Genomic DNA, 17,292 nt, shown 5'->3' with positions numbered 1-17,292 from the left:
TGGTCGCCGTCGTCGTAGTCGATGTGGTGGTCGGCGGCGACGGCGGCGTGCTGGATTTGGGATAGTTGGAGTGCTCGGTTCATCAAACAATTTTAGCGTTCAATTTTGGGAGGATGGGAGTGTTGGATTTGGGAGAGTTGGATTAAGGGAGTTGAAACGATTTGTGAGTAAAAATTATTTTAAACTTTTTTACCAACTCATCGGCCACTAAGTAACTCATCGCCCACTAAGCAGCCACATCAGATTAATATGCCACGTAAGCGAGCTACACAGTCGGAGAACCCGACATGGGAAAACGGCAACGTCCGGTTAAGTTCATGATATTACACGATACTTTCAAAATTGTTGGGAAAAACCGAAATTTGTGGAAAGTTCATGACTTTTGGAGCAATTATTCCTTTTTTTATAAATGTTATCCATTAAGAATCACACATTGTCAGTTAAAGGATACCCCTAAATGTTTGATTTCACATTAGTACTATTTTGGGTAAACTAACTTCATAATTCACTAACTAATTTTACTTATATTTTATTATCTACTGATATATAAAAGTAGGACTTAAAATATATTACTTCCTCCGTCCCACAAGAATATGCACAATTTTCTCTCTAATGAGGTAGGACTCATTCTCCACTAACAATACTTTAATTACTTTTTTATTTCTACTTATGTCTTGCTTTACCAATTGTGCATTAAAACTCAATAACTCATGTCCAACCAAAAGTGCGTATTCTTGTGGGATGAAAAGAATATAAAACTATTTGTATTGTGCAAGTAGTAATAGTTAATAAATTTATTAGTATATGAATATATATTAGGTAAGAAATCTTGTTGTATGGATCCTATCGGTATTTTCCAAAACAATAAGGAATATACCACAGAAAAAATTGAAAATCAGAACATTCTTCAGCTATTTCAACACACGGTGACTCGTTGAAAACAATTAGCAGTAAAATTGTACAAACATTACGCGTAAAATTAAATATTTTAATGTTATTATTTTTAAGATATTCAGTCCCGACTTATTTAATTTTTTAGTTCCGTCACTTAGTGGACGGAGGGAGTATGAGAAACAAAAAAGTCCATCCAATTAACAAAGAATAGCGGTGACTGGTGAATTTATATGTTTTCTATTGTTTTATATTTACATTTATACGTGGAATATAAATTCATATAATAGTAGCAGTTACTTGTATGAGGCAGAATAGCAAGTAGCAATACTAGTATTTATGAGACTGGTATATGCCCCATGTGTTTTACTAGTACATACTTCAAGTGCCCATTTAGGGCATGGGCAACGCGTGGTCTCAGACACGTTCAGCCTGGATGCAATGACTGCGAGCCGTGTTGTGGGTCGACGTATCGTCGAGCCAACTCACGAGTGAGAACTGTCTCGCCCCATGTATCACGATCTTTATATTTTTTTTGTATTTATTTATGCATAAAGATATTACTAGTGTTACGGTGTATGACAATTTTTTTCCCAATAGCCTCTTTAATTTTATTGTGTATGGCCAACCATTCCTCTTTAATGTACACTTCGAATAACACTTTTCGTCTTATAAAGTAAAACACCACGCATACATATCGACACATTCCTCCGATCCATGTCTCCGCCTTCCCCTTGCCTTTGCGCATCACCACATTCACACCAATCAGATGGAATCTTCTTTCCTCCAACCCTTGCTCCTCAGTCGTGTCATTGGTCAGAAAGGGATGTTTGAGTTTGAATCCATTGTAATGAATTTACCAAAATAAGTTGAAGATTCTGATCTATTGAGTTTGAAGGGGTGTGAAGAATGAGGAGGAGAGTATTTATAGATGAAATATGCCGACAAAGATCCTACTTAATTCAGTAAACTCAACAAGTTTTTGAACTAGTTTATCGAAAATCTCATTACTGAACTTGAGAATTTGTGTTAGAAAATGTAAATGAATATGCGAAGATGGATGATTTTGAGGGATTATACTTTCCCTAATTATGTGATTGATTAGTACGAGTATATCTTACGAGTCAGTTTATGAAATAGAGTCAATGAAATATAAATAATTCGTTTGTCTAAAAAAATAGTCTTATATTTCCATTTTCATTCATTACCAAAACAAGTTTCATACTACTAAAAATAAAATGACAAGTTACTCATAATATATTACTCATTTATTATTCTTCTTTCTCTTACACTATTCCAATTTTCTATTTTCCTCCCATACTTTATTCCGATTTTCTATTTTTCTCTTGTACTTTACTCATTTTATTTATTCTGCTTAATATGTGAGAGTCTACCAATAGAACTATTTTTGGTAGACGAAAAGAATACCTATTACTCACTACGTCCCATAGAAATGGGTTATTTGGGATTGACACGAGTTTTTGAAATTGTATAATTATGGCACAAATAAATAATAAAGTAAAAAAGAATGAGAAAAAAGTTGTATAGACTATTTGTATGAGACGGACGTAAAAGGAAATATGGTCTATTTCTATGGGACAAACGAAAACAGAAAAATGACTTATTTCTATGGAACGGGAGTATCATATTCCAATTTTTTTTTTACTCAAATTAACTTGGAAGTGTGATGTCATCTCTTATTTTATGAAGTACAGTAGAAAAAAAAAGAGTCAAATCCTCGTATCAGCAGACGGATCAATCATTGACAACTCTAAAGTGGGTTATATTAAGAGAAAATTAGCACAATGCTAGATAGAAACATTTGCATAATTGGTAACAAAACATTCAATTAGATTATTTGAACTGCCATCCAACATTATTAACTACTATAGTATAACGATGACACAAAAAATATGGAGTATTAAAAATCAGTAAACTGTGAAATTACCTCTAAACCGCGATCTACTGTAAAGATAAACTAATTAATTAAGAATTACTATAACCTCAGGCGTCGGATCAACGGCCGACGATCGACAGCAACGCTCTCTTCACCGAGCTGCCACCGCCGCCAATCCCGAGGCATATCCTCGACGATCGGAGATCGTCCGCTCTCTCGTCGAACGACGATCCGAAGCTGGAGGCGCGTCGCCTTCTGCGCACGTGAGCAGGCGTGGAGATCGGATCGGATTGCGAAGACGAAGACGAGGTCGAGGAGGAGTGAGAAACTGCCGCCGCTCGCTTCGGATTCATCCTCCTGAAAAGGCTGTGGAGGAGCAGCTTCGATCTGGATCCGCCGCCGGCGGATTTGGCGATGCCGGCGGTGAAGTAGGACGGCGGCGGCTTGAGCGGCGGGATTTCGGAATTCGCGGCGGAATTGTGTTTGGGCGTTCCCGGACGCGTCTCCCAAACGAAGGGGACGGCGCTGGGGCGGCGCCGTAGTAGACGCGGAAGGAGGATTCGCGAGAGAGAAGCTTCGAGAACAATTTGTCGTTTTCCGGCGTGATTTTGAAGGATTTCTCTTCGCGGCTGATTGAAGCCATTTTTATGTATCTACGTTAGAGTTTATTGAACTGGAGTTTCATTTAAATATGTTTATATAGGATTTGGGCTAGGGTTAATTTAATTGACAAATACTATTAAATGAGGGTCAATTTTTTAAAATTGGACTATAAATTTGGTTTCTAATAATAGAAGATTGCACATTTACTATAGTCTATAAAAATAAAATATACTTATAAGATGTTTTCGGATTAAGATTTGATATATTTTTCATCTTATAAAATGGACCAATTTTAACTGACAAATATGCAATGAGTGTCAATTTTTTAAAAAAAATTAAATAAAATGTACTGTACATTTGGTACTCTAGTAATACAAAATTCCATATTTACGATAGTTTATAAAAATAAACTATATCAAATGTTTTTGGAATAAGATTTGAGATACCTTTTCATCTTTTATAATTATTTCTTTCCTATTTTGGCATTTTCAACTTTATAAGAACAAATTTGACCATATCTACTTATTTGTATCTCTCTAGTCAATGATTTCTCTCAATTCAGTTTCTTAATAATTAGTCTTATTTTATGCAATAAGTCAACTTAGTTATCCCTAAAGAATATAAAATGAATATTAATTTGTATAAACGAATATTTTGGAGACTACAAAAGTTATTTCAAAATAAATTAAGATTATTTTTATTTTAAAACACATGAAAAGAGAGATAAATGAGATGATTATAGAGAAGAGAGATAAATGAGAATAACTATAAATGATTACATTTGTACTTAAGACTAAGAGAGAAGAAATTGGAAAGAAATGATTCCAAAAAGAGACCTCTAATGCAATTTACTTTCCAATTTACCTTCATGACTACAGGGAGGACGCCAGAATATTTGTTTGGTAGGGACTCTACTAATATTCTGTTTGTACAGTATTAGGAATCTTAGTTGAGTGCGGCACTGAATCTTAAAAATATAAGGAAAATAGGTGAAAAAAATAATACTTCCTCCGTCTCGCGTTACTTGAACGTTTCCTTTTCGGTACGGAGATTAAGGAATGAGTGATAGACAAAGTCAAATATTACGGCTGTAGGTGATAATTTTTACTAAAAATGGAAAGAGTACAAATAACTTGGGACGCCTAGAAAGGAAATACGTGCAAGTAACACGGGACGGAGGGAGTAGTATGTAACCTTTTTTATAGTAAAATGTGAATGGAAACTACTATTCGTTGCCCCACTTTAATAACTTTTCTCCTATTCCATCACAGTTGACCAATTTGATGTCCACAAAATCTCTATTTTTATACGTAAACATACGAAATTAAAATTGACTTGGAAAAATGATTAAAAATTGAAAATGGAATACACAGATAGATACTAAATGAGTGAAGGATCAAGGTTGTGAATTGGTCTTCAACGAGTTTAAGGCTACCCGCAACGCGTCATGTGGGTAGCTCGTATTCCGTCACTAAGGGACGGGACGGCGGCGTGACGCATTGCAGCGCCCCGTCTCGTCCCCAGCCTATTCCGCGTTCCGTCCCGCCGTGACGAATGGTGTCAAGGCGACGTGGCGCGCTCTGGCGCTATGCGTGATGCCCACTCGCCGGCCCGCAAGTGGGCATCGTCACGCTGACGCAATAAATCATTTTTTAAAAAAAATCAAATTAAAAAAAAATTAAACGAAAAACGGTAATATTACTGTTATATTACCGTTTTTTCCTTTTTTATTATTTTTTATTTTTTACTCTATAAATACTCCTAATTCATCCTCATTTCACACACAACTACACATCTATTCTTACCAAATCATCTCCATTTCCTCTCCAATTTTCATCTAACCTCTCATCACAAAATGTCTGGCGACGGGAACTCTGGCGGTGGCGGCACCGGCAGGTTCGACATCTACGCGTTCGGCGACTGGGGGGCATGTACAATGTCCTCGGTGGTGGTTCCGGTTCGTCGACGTCGGGCACCCAGGGTTCGTCGACGCCGGGGGGTACCAACCACCCCATTTTGATGTGGATGCATACGCCCGTCCCTCCGCCCCGAGGTATTCGCAGGGATTATCCCAGATTCAGGTGGATTATTCCGTTGAACCCACTCCGGAAGAAGGCCGAGGCGGTGGAGGAGGCGGTGGAAGCTCCAAGGCGGAGGCGGACGAGGAGGAGGATCTAGGCCGACATCCGTACGGCCCCAAAGAAATGCTGGCGGTGTATAACGCCTGGATCAGCGTCTCGTACTATCCCATCATCGGGAATCAACAACCCCGGAAGTGCTTCTGGGAAAAGGTCACCGAGGCCTACCACGAGATTAAGCCGAAGGGCTCCCACCGCCGCACATATAAGATGCTCCGCGCTCACTTTGACCGAGTCGACAGAGAGGTCAAAAAATTATGCGCCATCTACAAGAATGAAGCGGCTCATTACCAAAGCGGAGCCACGGGAGCCAACATTCTGAGGTCGGCTTTGCGAGTCTACTTCGACGACACCAGCAAACAATTCAAATATGTCGATGTTTGGGAGGTCGTCAAAGACGAGGAAAGGTGGGCCGGCGGTGTGAGGTCCAGCTCGGGCTCGACCTCGAAGCACACGAAGAACACGACGGATGGCCAATACTCGTCTAGTGAGGGCGGTTCGGGCAGCGCCGCAGGCAAGTTTGCCTCACAGGAGGTTGAGGGCACGGCAGACGATGCCGGGGGGTCCTCCCATGGGCGCCGTCGGCCGCAAGGGAGAAATGCGGCGAAGGCGGCTAGAGGGAGGAGGGGCCGAGCCGAATCAAGTCAGGCGGGCTCAAGCTCGAGGGGACCCTCGAACTCCCTTATGTCCATGTACATGACCGCCACAATGGCGGACACTTCCGGCATGAGCCTCCCCAATACCAAGCATATCTTAACGGAATTGCGTTTATGGCAGCACAACTTGGCATTCCGCCTCCTCACGACTTCAATGCACCTCCACCGCCTTCGGGGGATGATTCGCCGGCAGAGTAGTTTTTTTTTCTATAAAATTGTATTTTAAATTATGTCATTTTTATTTTTTAGGATTTTAATTATGTTTTTTTTATTTTTTTGAATTTTAAGTTGTATTTTTATTTTATGTTGTAATTTTATTTTATTTTTTATAGAGTGTATTTTTTTAGTTGAATTTGGTTGGAAATAAAAATAAAAAATGAAATTGAATGAATAGTAATTTAAGGGACAGAGTGTTGCAGGTTCCGTCCCTTAATTAAGAGATGGAGTAAAAAAGTACAGTGGGGCCCATGAATAGTAATTTAAGGGACATTTAAGGGACGGATAAGTGACAGCGTTGCGGGTGGCCTAAAGCAATGAAATTCACATGCATGTAAAAACAGTTATGAAATTAGGACACAACATGGAAGGTACCTCAGGGCACCCACAATGGGGCGCCCGATGGCGTCCATCGTCCTCGGGCGCGGACGATGGCACCATTGTGGGTGCCTACCATCGGACGCGCCCGATGCTCACAGCCGATACATCGTCCGCGGCGTATAGCGCGGATGATAGCCAATCGTCCGCGCCATCGTCCGCGCCATTGTGGGAGCGGCGGATGATGTCGCGGACGATAGGCTATCATCCGCACTATCGTCCGCCCCATTGTGGGCTCCGCGGACGATGGTGGCGGACGATGACACGCGGTTTGGTTTTTTTATAAATACCCTTCATTTGTAACATTTCATTTCGCGATTCCACTCTCGAAACTCACATTTTTTATTACTAAGAAATGGATTCATCAAGTCCTAACAGTCTGATGTTCAGTGGTGAGGAACGTTGGCCGGGTACAAAACCCGACGAATATCGATCATTCGTCGCCAACACGCAGTACGATCCCGAATTCAGCACGAAATCGTACGATTTGTCTGACATGAAGCCGTCACCAAACCGACCCGTCGCCCCCTCCCGCCGCGCCGCCGCCGAGGCCGCCCCATCCGCCGCCCCCGCCAAAAAGAAGCGGAATCGGCAGCGCGCGTACAAGTTGCTACCTCCGAAAGTATGTGAAGAGTACGCCCCCCGGCCGTACAAACTGCACGCCGGATGAAACCCTCATATTGGCGAGGTGTTGGGTGGATATATCGGAGGACCCGATATTCGCGAACAACCAGAGGCAGATCGCGTACTGGGAGCGCATTGCCGAGCGCTACAATGAGGCGAAGCCGCCGAGAGCGTACAAGCGCCAACGGGAGCAGCTCCGCAAGCACTGGGACCAGGTGAAGAAGCAAATTAACCTGTTCTCGGCGGAGTACGAAAAGTGCACGCGGGGGCAGGGGAGCGGTGAGAGCTTGAGCGACGTGCGCTCCAAAGCGCTGTTGTCGTACCAGTCCCTATACGGCGAGTTCAAGCACGAGGCCATCTGGGCGCTCTTGAGGGACAAGCAGAAGTTCCAAGGCGGGATTGTGCACACCGGGGCGGTAAAGAGGACGAAGACCACCGAATCTGGTGGTTACACGAGTAGCGACAGCGGTAATCGTCCGGTTGACCTCAACCGGACGTACATGGAGGAAGAGAGTTCCGGCACACCGATGTCATCCCGGCGTCCCATAGGCGTCAAGGCTGCGAAGGCCAAGGGGAAGGCGCCGGCGACATCATCCTCGACCGCCGCAACCCCATCGCCGTTCCCGGTCCCGACCCCGACCCCGATGGCGAGGACGATGTTGCAAACGCACAAGGCCCTCAAGAAGTGTACGGACCCCGAAGAAGCCGAATATCTCCGGGCGTTGATCGATGAGCTGCATCGGAAGTTGGGAATTGCGTAGATTAACCGGTTTTTTGTGTAAACTTGAATCGTGTAACTTGTTTTTTAATCAATATTCGCCGGTTTTTAGTTACTTGTTCTTTTTTTGTTAATTTTCGTTTGTACACTATATTTGAAAATATTTAAATTTATTAAACAAAACAATAGTACAACTGATGACGTGGCGCGCCATATGGCGTGCCTTAGAGCACCCCAGTGCTAATACTCTCAAGGAGGGACAAATAGACCTGTCTTCTTGTCCCTTGATGAATAATATCATCACCATATATTTTAATAAAATTTTATTGAGTGAGCAGATACAGTAACAGTAACAGTAACAGTAACATATTATGCGTTATGCACACAGATATTTGTAATCCAGTCAAAGCTTACATTTTCATTGTAATTCAACGAGTTGTAAACATATTTATTTAATTGGTGAAGATTTGACTTTGGGGAATGATATCACAATGTACACCAATACTCCCTCTGTCCCCTATTAATTATCCATATTAATTCCGGTACAAGTTTTAAGAAACGTAAAAGAAAATGGGTTAAAAAGTTAATATAATATGGGTCCCACTTTTATTTATTGATTTTATAATAAAATGCAAATGAAATAAGTTAGTGAAATGTGAGGTCTACTTACCATTTAATGAGGGACAGACGAAAATGGCAAAAAAGAGGACAATTAATGGGTGACGGAAGGAGTATATATTTAGACCCCCTCATTCCCAAAATAGATATCACAATGTACGCCAATATTTAGACCACCTCATTCCAACAAAATAAAGTCTTTTTCTATTTTAGTATGTCTAATAAAATTAGTTTATTTTTACACTCAGTAATTACTTTCACTTTAATAACGTGAACCCTATTTTACATTAACATACTTTAATAATATTTTTTTTCTATTTCTCATATGTTACCAATTATTACACAATAAAATACGTGCCATCCCAAATATTTTTATTTTTAAGAGATAGAAGGGGTATTAAAATTTGAATTTCAATTTTAAAATGAAATGTTGATTTTCCTGTAGCTAAATTGACATCATTAGATTAAATAAGTTATGTTGACTATAAAAATTTAATATATACCATATTCACTAGTCTATCTACCCATTCATATAATTAATTGGGTCACTTGACTCGGGCCACATTTGGAATTTGAGTATGTCTCTCCGTCCACAAAAAATAAATAAAATTACAAATGATACGGACTTTAATATGCAATTAGTAAAATAAAAGAGAAGGAGGAAAGTGTAGTGGAAATAGGATTAGTGGATTGTGGGTTTCATATTTAGAATAATGTGTAGGGTTTGTATTGGTTTAAAACTTTCTATTTTTAGAATTAGTCTAATTTTGATACACATCTCAAAATAGCAAAACTGATCTATTTTTGGTGAAGGGAAGGAGTACAAACCTTGAATGGTGAATATACTATTCCATATAATACGGAGCCTCATAGTTTGTGTGGGTCAACCAGGGTCAGACACGACTAAAAGAAGGGGAAGCCATAGAAGGCAAATAACGTCGTGAATTAACAAATTCTATGATTTTTAATTATTTTATCAGTTACCTGAACATATATAAGAATATAAGTAATAGTTAATAACAATGACTAAACCACAACCATTAGATATGATCATATGAGAATTTGATGGCAAAAAGTAATGCCATATACAATTATAAAAATTCACTTAATTAATTAAAAATGATAATTAAGTCTCTAATTATTTGTTGTAGTTATAGAATTCCTTAAATTTCTAATTATTTCCAACGTTAAAATAATAATCATGAAAACGCATATTTGCATTTTTTACTAAATCTTAGTATATGCTATATGGATGTATTTAGATACAACGCTAAATATATGCAAAACGTCAAACCATGTACATTATACACATCAGTAATGTACTACATTTTAATGTGTATATAATGTACTATCCCATATAATGTAAAATATATGAATGATGTACACTGTAAGGAATAGTACATTTTATATACATTAAGTACATTATAAGGGATAGCACATTATATATACATTAAGTACATTATAAGGGATAGTACATTATATACATAAAATGTACATAACTGGTGAGTATACTATACATTATATGACGTTTTACATGTAAGATTGGTTTGATGTTAACACACCCCATATACCATATATTTGTTTGTCCTAAAATATATGTATTGATGTATATAAATTACATATCATAATATTAATTATTATAGTAAATCTTTGATGTTTTCTCTGATGATCCTAAGAGCATCCGCAGCGATGACACCTCGTCGTTCGTCCGTCCGTGCCCGCGGCGCGGCACATCGCTGCTCGCTGTTGCGCTCTTGCCGCTGGCGCGGCGCTACTCGATGCATCGAGCACGTCCGTGCCAGCGAGCAGCACACATGTCAACGCCTGATTGGCCAACGACAATGCCGTTGGAATTTCCTTTTTTTTAAAATGGGATTTTAATTAAAAAATCCGATTAAAAATAAAAATATATATATTTTTTCACACTCCCAAAAAAATTATATCCGTTTTCTCCCCACTTTTAATTTTTTTTTCAATTTTTTTTTTCCAAAAATTCACATTTTCATCTATAAATACTCCCACTTCCACACAAAAAATTTCTCATCACACTACACAATTCTCATCTAAATTCTCTCATTTCCATTCTTACAATTCTCAATATTTCTTTCACTCTTAAAACAAAAAAATGTCCAGCTCCGGCGATCACCCCTCCGACTCCCGCGGTTGGAACCATGAATGGTTCGGCTCGCAACCATTTCCTAGTCCGGAAACGGAATTTTCGGCCCCTCCTCAAACCCAAAGTTCGCAAGCTCCGGGTGGCTATCGGCCTAACCCGGTGGACGACTAAGATGCCTCCGATGGGCAATACGGGTGGGCACCCGAACCACCCGTACCTAGAGCGGGAGGGAGCGGCAACTCTCAAACTCCTCATCTTCCTACTCGTGGTGTCCGCACCCCGCACACTCCGGGGGAGATGGATCAATTATTCAAAGCATTTTTATCTATCTTCGAAGATCCGGAGATTGGCACGAACCAATCCGGGGACCATTTTTGGTGGCTCGTCTGTCTCCGGTACAATCAAAACCGGCCGGCTGGAACAATCGAGCGCAACGAGAGTATGGTGCGCAGTGTCATATACAGAGCCAACGAAGAAATCCAAAAGTTCCAAGGGTATTACCTCCAGGAAGAGCGATCGGCGGGGAGCGGCAGAAGCGAGGTCGACATCATCAGTGCCGCGTTGGCGACCTACCAATCACAACACTACAAACCGTTCAAGTACCTCAATGTTTGGCCTGAGGTGTGTGTGCATCTGAAGTATAGGGGAGACATATCATCCTCCTCTAGCTCCTCCAGCAAAAGATCGAGGTCGGTATCCCTATCCGACGCCGGCTCCGATGAGGTGTCCACCAAGCTCGCCGGAGCTAACTTGGGTAGCCCCGACGCCGGCCCGAGTAGTTCCCAATGCCGGCCGCAAGGAAGGAAGAAGTCGATGCCAACTGCCGTCGCGCCGATAGGTCAACTATGACCCCCGAGCAACTTCGATCGCATGTGGCAATGATACGGGGTCTCCAAAGAACATTGGGGGTAGAGTCGGATGAATAGTCTTCCACGGGGGTATTTTTAGCCTTTAATTATGTAACTTTTATTTTTTAGGAGTTTAATTATGTAATTTTTAATTTTTAGAATTTTAATTATGTAATTTTTAATTTTTTTGTAATTTGTAATAGTATTCCGGATATTTTTAATGTATTTTAATTTTGTGGAAATGTTTTTATTTAAATTGAATAATAGAATGGTGGGACCCTTGAGCTTGTCCTTGCGAAAGAGCACGGATGTGGGTATTGTGCTCTTGCCCAAGAGCAGAAAATAAAAGTGGGTCCGGGCCCACATCCGTGCTCGTTGGCAAGAGCACGGATGGGGATGCTCTAAAGCCGCCTACAATAATTTTATGTCGAAAAATATAGAACGAAGTTGAAGCCATATACAACAATCTTCATCTAAAAACTGCTATTTAACTGAACATCGTCTACAATTGTGTTATTCGAGAATCGTGTTACAAACACCAATTACCTTATGTTGTTATGCATGTGTTTTTTGATAATTCTTCTATCAACTAACAATTTTGTTTTTGTACGCAATATTTACTCATACCGTCCCTCTGTAGTAGAGACATTTCTTTTCGACACGAGATTTAAGAAAAATTATGTTAAATGAGTTAAGTAAAAGGAGAATATAGTAGAAACGAAAAAGGCGGAGAGATGAAGAGAGAGTAAAGTACTTTTTGTTAAAAAATGAAATGACTCAGCTACAGTAGGACAACCCAAAAAGGAATACGACTCAGCTACAGAGGGACAGATGGAGTATTTTAGTATTTTGATTATATGGATAGTTCATTCAACATAGATGGTATGTTATTTTATGTTGTTTAAAGTTTTTGTTTGACTGAATCCCATAGTTGCAATTGATATTAATCAGTCGTTATGTTAACTATGTTAGGATTGATGTACTATAAAAGTATATTTCCAACCGAATGGTTTGCTTGTATAACGACAATGAGTATAAATAATATTTTGCATTGCTTTGCTCATTAATTAAATGCCAACAATAATGTCTTAGAGCAAAGAAGTCTCTAGGTCTTATGCATTGTAGACTAGTCGTGGAACTATGTCATTACATTAGGTGATGTGGTCAAGATAAAAGTTGTTGATGATTATAAGAAGCTTCCATAGGGTTTTGCTTTGCTTTCTTGGTTTGAAGATAAACACGGGAAATCCGTTCTTATATCATTCAAATGTGATAATGATTAGGTTGAGGAAGCATTCAAGCATTCAAATGTGATAATGATAATGTTTTCACTTCTCTGTAGTTTAGTTGGTTGTGTTATCTTAATTTGTTGTTTTCTTTGTCTTTGCTTTTGGGCTTTGGTGTGTGTCTCGGACTTTTGCTCGCCAGTCGTTGGCTCGAGCGTTTGCTTTCATAAATAAACTCCATCTATTACATAAAATTATACTCCCAAAAAGTACTATTATAATCATAATCCTACATATTTATCAATCTTCCCAAAAATTAAAATAATTCGTAATCCGATCCTGGGAAAAAAATAATTATCTAGTAGGATTTTTTCAGAAAAGAATAAGAAAAAACTAATTCCATCATTTATTTAATTATTTTGTTTTAGTTTAGGCTCTGCATAAAATTAATTTGAAAAAAAAACATTTTGGGCCAACGGCTATTCTCCAGTGTTTACATTTTTGGGCTGAAAATGAAATAATCACATTCAAGACTATGAAATTGAATACCTTTAAGAGTACGAAATTTCCAAATTTGACCATAGCAAATACTCTATCCGTCCTCAAAGAAAAAGCGCTTTGAGTTCGACACATGTTTTAATGTAAAATTGGTAAAGTAAGAGAGAGGCAGAGAGAAAAGTAAATAAAACATTATTAGTGGAGAATGAGACCTACCTCATTAGAGATAAAGAGTTCCAAAACTAGAAAATGCATATTCTTGTGGGACGGACTAAAAAGAAAAGAGTGCATATTTTTATGGGACGGAGGAGTAGTTTGTTTTAAACAAATTCATAAGACAATTCAAATTTTAGTGCTCCTTAAAATTTATATTTAAATAATTTACTCAAATGGATACTTATAAGAAGACTTTCGTTTCCTTTTTTAAACACAAGAAAACAATATTAAATGATGAAAAGAAGTAATCTTTTTCGGCGATAGGAGTACCTCTAGGAACTCATTGTAAATTAATTTCACAAAGTATCATAAATTACACAAAATAAACAAATTATTCTTGATATCAAATAAAAGGTAGCCGTTGATATTTTATTGGTTGTTTAATTGGGTTTGTTGGACGACAATATTAATTTTTATTAATATTGTTAATGTTGTTCAATGGAGTAATTATTACACAATGTCTTATTGAAATATTTATGAATTGTAGCATACGAAAATTAGGGAGGTTTTATATTTGTTCACCGTACTTTTGCTATGGAGGTGCAAAAGAATAGGGATTGTTAGTCTAAAAACAAACTAAGTGTTATTATGAATAAAATATTTGCTTTTCAGCGTGAATTTTATGTATCATTGTGTTGGAAGACATTAAAAATAGAATAAAATAAGAGATGAAAATATTAAAAAAATATTGTTTTTATTTTAAAAAATAGTATTTCATTTTAATAGATAATTCAAAAAAATGTTTATTTTTAGTGATACAAAGAAAGTACTTATTTAATTAATAAATTTTTGTCCGTATCCCAACGTTGTAGTAATAATAAACAATTGCTTTTTATACTAACGGCATAGTCTGATGTTAAAAAACTCACTTCACTCTCTCTCTCTCTGCAAACAACGCCTAAATTCCCATTATAACAATTGAATTAAGTCGAAATGGCCACCGACAAGGGCCTGGCCGAAATCGACACTTCGGCGCCGTTCGAATCGGTGAAGGAGGCGGCGAACCGCTTCGGCGGCATGGGATTTTGGAAACCCAATTCTCATAAGCCTTCTTCTCAACATTCCTCCCAGGTTTTCTTCATTTCTTTATTCTTCTTTTTGTAGCAATTATATTTCATGTGGCTGTTGCTAATAACTGAATTCACAATTTTTTTAGTTCACCAACCATTATTCTGAAAATTAGTGAGAGCTTCTTTGGGTAAAATACTCTTTGAAATAACAAATGCAGCTCAAAGATTTCAACTTTTTCTGAAAAATTTTTGGTTAGTAATTAGAATGGCAATTGCAACTCATAGATTTGATTTTTTTTAATTACTTAAATTCATGTCCAAATTTGATGAAGTTGCTTCTTTCTGGATGATGGATCTTGTCTTGATTCATGGCTTATGTAGAGTTATTCAAGTTGCTGCAAAGTTAAGCCCCTTTTCCACTTTTTCCAGTTTTAAAGTAGGATTAATTTGCTTCACCAAAACTGCAACTGCAGAATGTGCTTTGTTGTTCTTTACTAATGCCACTTTATTGGTTGTGGGGACAATCCATTAGCACATTGTTTGAAAATAATGCAATAAAGTTTCTGCAGTTACTTGCAAGTAAATTTTGAATCTTTAAAGAATATTATGACTAAATTCTTTGCTCTATGCTTTTAGTAATAGGGAGATGCTTCCATTCTGTTGCTATTTTTGAATGTCATAAAAAATCTTCAAGTCTAGTTTCCAATTTGGTTCTTGCAATGTTGATTGATTTTAAGTTTTGTGAATGGCAGCATGAGAGAGAAGTGGTTGTTGATGTTGCCAATTTGGAGGGACAAACTGCACAACTTGAAAGAGATCTTTTTATGAAGGAGAGGGAGACACTCGATGTCTTGAAGGAACTCGAAACGACCAAGAATGTAGTTGAGGAGTTGAAACTGAAGCTACAGAAGGAGACGTCCGAGATCAATGCAGAATCAACTAGTGAAGCGAAGAATCGAGCTGGTGAAGTGCCTGGACAGGAAGGAAAATACAAAAACGATGAGAATGGTATTGGTGGTGTGGACTTGTGCCCCTCAGAAGCTCCCGGTTTCATTCTCTTGGAGCTGAAGCAGGCAAAGCTGAACCTAATGCGGACGACCACTGAACTTGCTGACATCAGAGCCTCAGTTGATGCATACAGCAAGAAAATCGAGAGGGAGAGGGCGTCCCTTGAGAAGACCCGTCAGAGGCTGTCTTCAAACACTTTGAGAATCTCGTGTTTTGAAGAGGAGATAAACCAGAAGAGGCAGAAGCTCGAGGAGGTCATAGATGGCGATGTTCATGACCCCATAAACATCACGCAGAAGCTGAGCTCGGGGACGGATCAGTTCAAGAAGGTTGGGGAGGCTGCTAGGACACAAATCCGAAGGGCGTTGTCTGAAATCGAGCAAACCAAGGCTCGGATTAGGACAGCAGAGGTCAGGCTGATAGCGGCCAAGAAGATGAAACAAGCTGCTCGAGCGTCTGAAGCCGTTGCTTTTGCTGAAATGAAGGCGCTCTCCTGCTCTGATGTAACCCTCACGTTCGAGGAATACTCCTCCTTGTTCTCCAAAGCGCAAGAAGCAGACTCGGCCGGCAAGGGCAGTGTCGCAGGAACAGTGCTCCTAGTTGAGGAAGCATACGCATGGAAGACAGAAATCTTGAAAAAAGTTGAGGAAGCAACAGGGGAAGTGAAGACAAGCAAGAAGGCTTTGGAAGAGGCACTGAGCCGAGTGGAGACAGCCAATCAAGAGAAGCTAGCAGTGGAGGAGGCGCTTCGCATGTGGAAATCAGAGCACGGCCTCAAACAGCGCTCTGTCCACAACTCCACCAAGTTCAAGAATCCGTCACTGAAGAGAAAAGACTCCTACCATCTTGATGTCAACGGCGTGGGACAAGTCAGCAATGGGCACAAGCAGGTGCTGAGGCCGACTCCCTCAGTCGGTCAGATACTGAGCAGGAAACTGCTGCTGACTGAGGACTACAAGAATGGAGTGCAAGCCGGGAAACGCAAGGTTTCGCTGGGGCAAATGCTGAGCAAGCCAAGTAGTAATCAGAATTCTGCAAGGAAATGTGGGAAGGAAAACAAAGAAGTGGCTATAAAGAGGAAGAAGTATGGGTTTGCTCGGATCTCCCTCTTAGTGGCCAAGCAAAGCAAGAAGAAGAAGAAGAGTAACGGAGCTGCAGGTTCGATGCTTCAAGGCTGCGTGTGATCGCGATGCTCCGATGATCATGGGCGATCAACTAACTTAGTGTGGCTATTGATATGTAATATGAAATAGTTAGAGATATGTTGGGAATTAAGGAGGGAAAGTGTGTATGGCTTTTTAGGTAATCTGTGATTGAATCTTTGATTGTATGGGCATCACTGATTCATATATTCCTGGTGAATATATATTTTTTTCATTATTTTTGTTGCTTAATTGGGACTTCGAAAAACAATACTACTATTACATACTCAATCTTTGCTTTGTACATACGGTAGTGTCCTTAACAACATTATTTTTGCAAGACATTATATATTTGTCATTTTAATAGGTTCTGTTGACTTTGGCAAGTCCTATAACATTAGAAATTCTAATTAAAAATCATATTTTTGCCTTTTTACATCATAATATTTTTGGGCCTACGCTTATACTCCCCTGTTCCGCCACAATTAA

At 39.2% G+C, this 17,292-nt stretch overlaps 1 protein-coding gene across 1 annotated transcript; it reads left to right on the top strand.

Annotated features, from left to right (window-relative positions):
* The first annotated feature begins 14,507 nt into the window (after positions 1-14,507).
* Positions 14,508-17,041, top strand: LOC121789348 (WEB family protein At2g38370-like). Its single transcript, XM_042187833.1, has 2 exons — positions 14,508-14,714; positions 15,406-17,041. Exons 1-2 carry the CDS (start codon positions 14,577-14,579, stop codon positions 16,843-16,845), a joined length of 1,578 nt encoding a protein of 525 aa, XP_042043767.1. The 5' UTR covers positions 14,508-14,576; the 3' UTR covers positions 16,846-17,041.
* The last annotated feature ends 251 nt before the right edge of the window (positions 17,042-17,292 follow it).

The sequence above is a fragment of the Salvia splendens genome, unplaced genomic scaffold, assembly GCF_004379255.2.
Source record: "Salvia splendens isolate huo1 unplaced genomic scaffold, SspV2 ctg217, whole genome shotgun sequence".
Taxonomy (NCBI): domain Eukaryota; kingdom Viridiplantae; phylum Streptophyta; class Magnoliopsida; order Lamiales; family Lamiaceae; genus Salvia; species Salvia splendens.
This window is presented reverse-complemented; position numbering and strand designations above follow the sequence as displayed.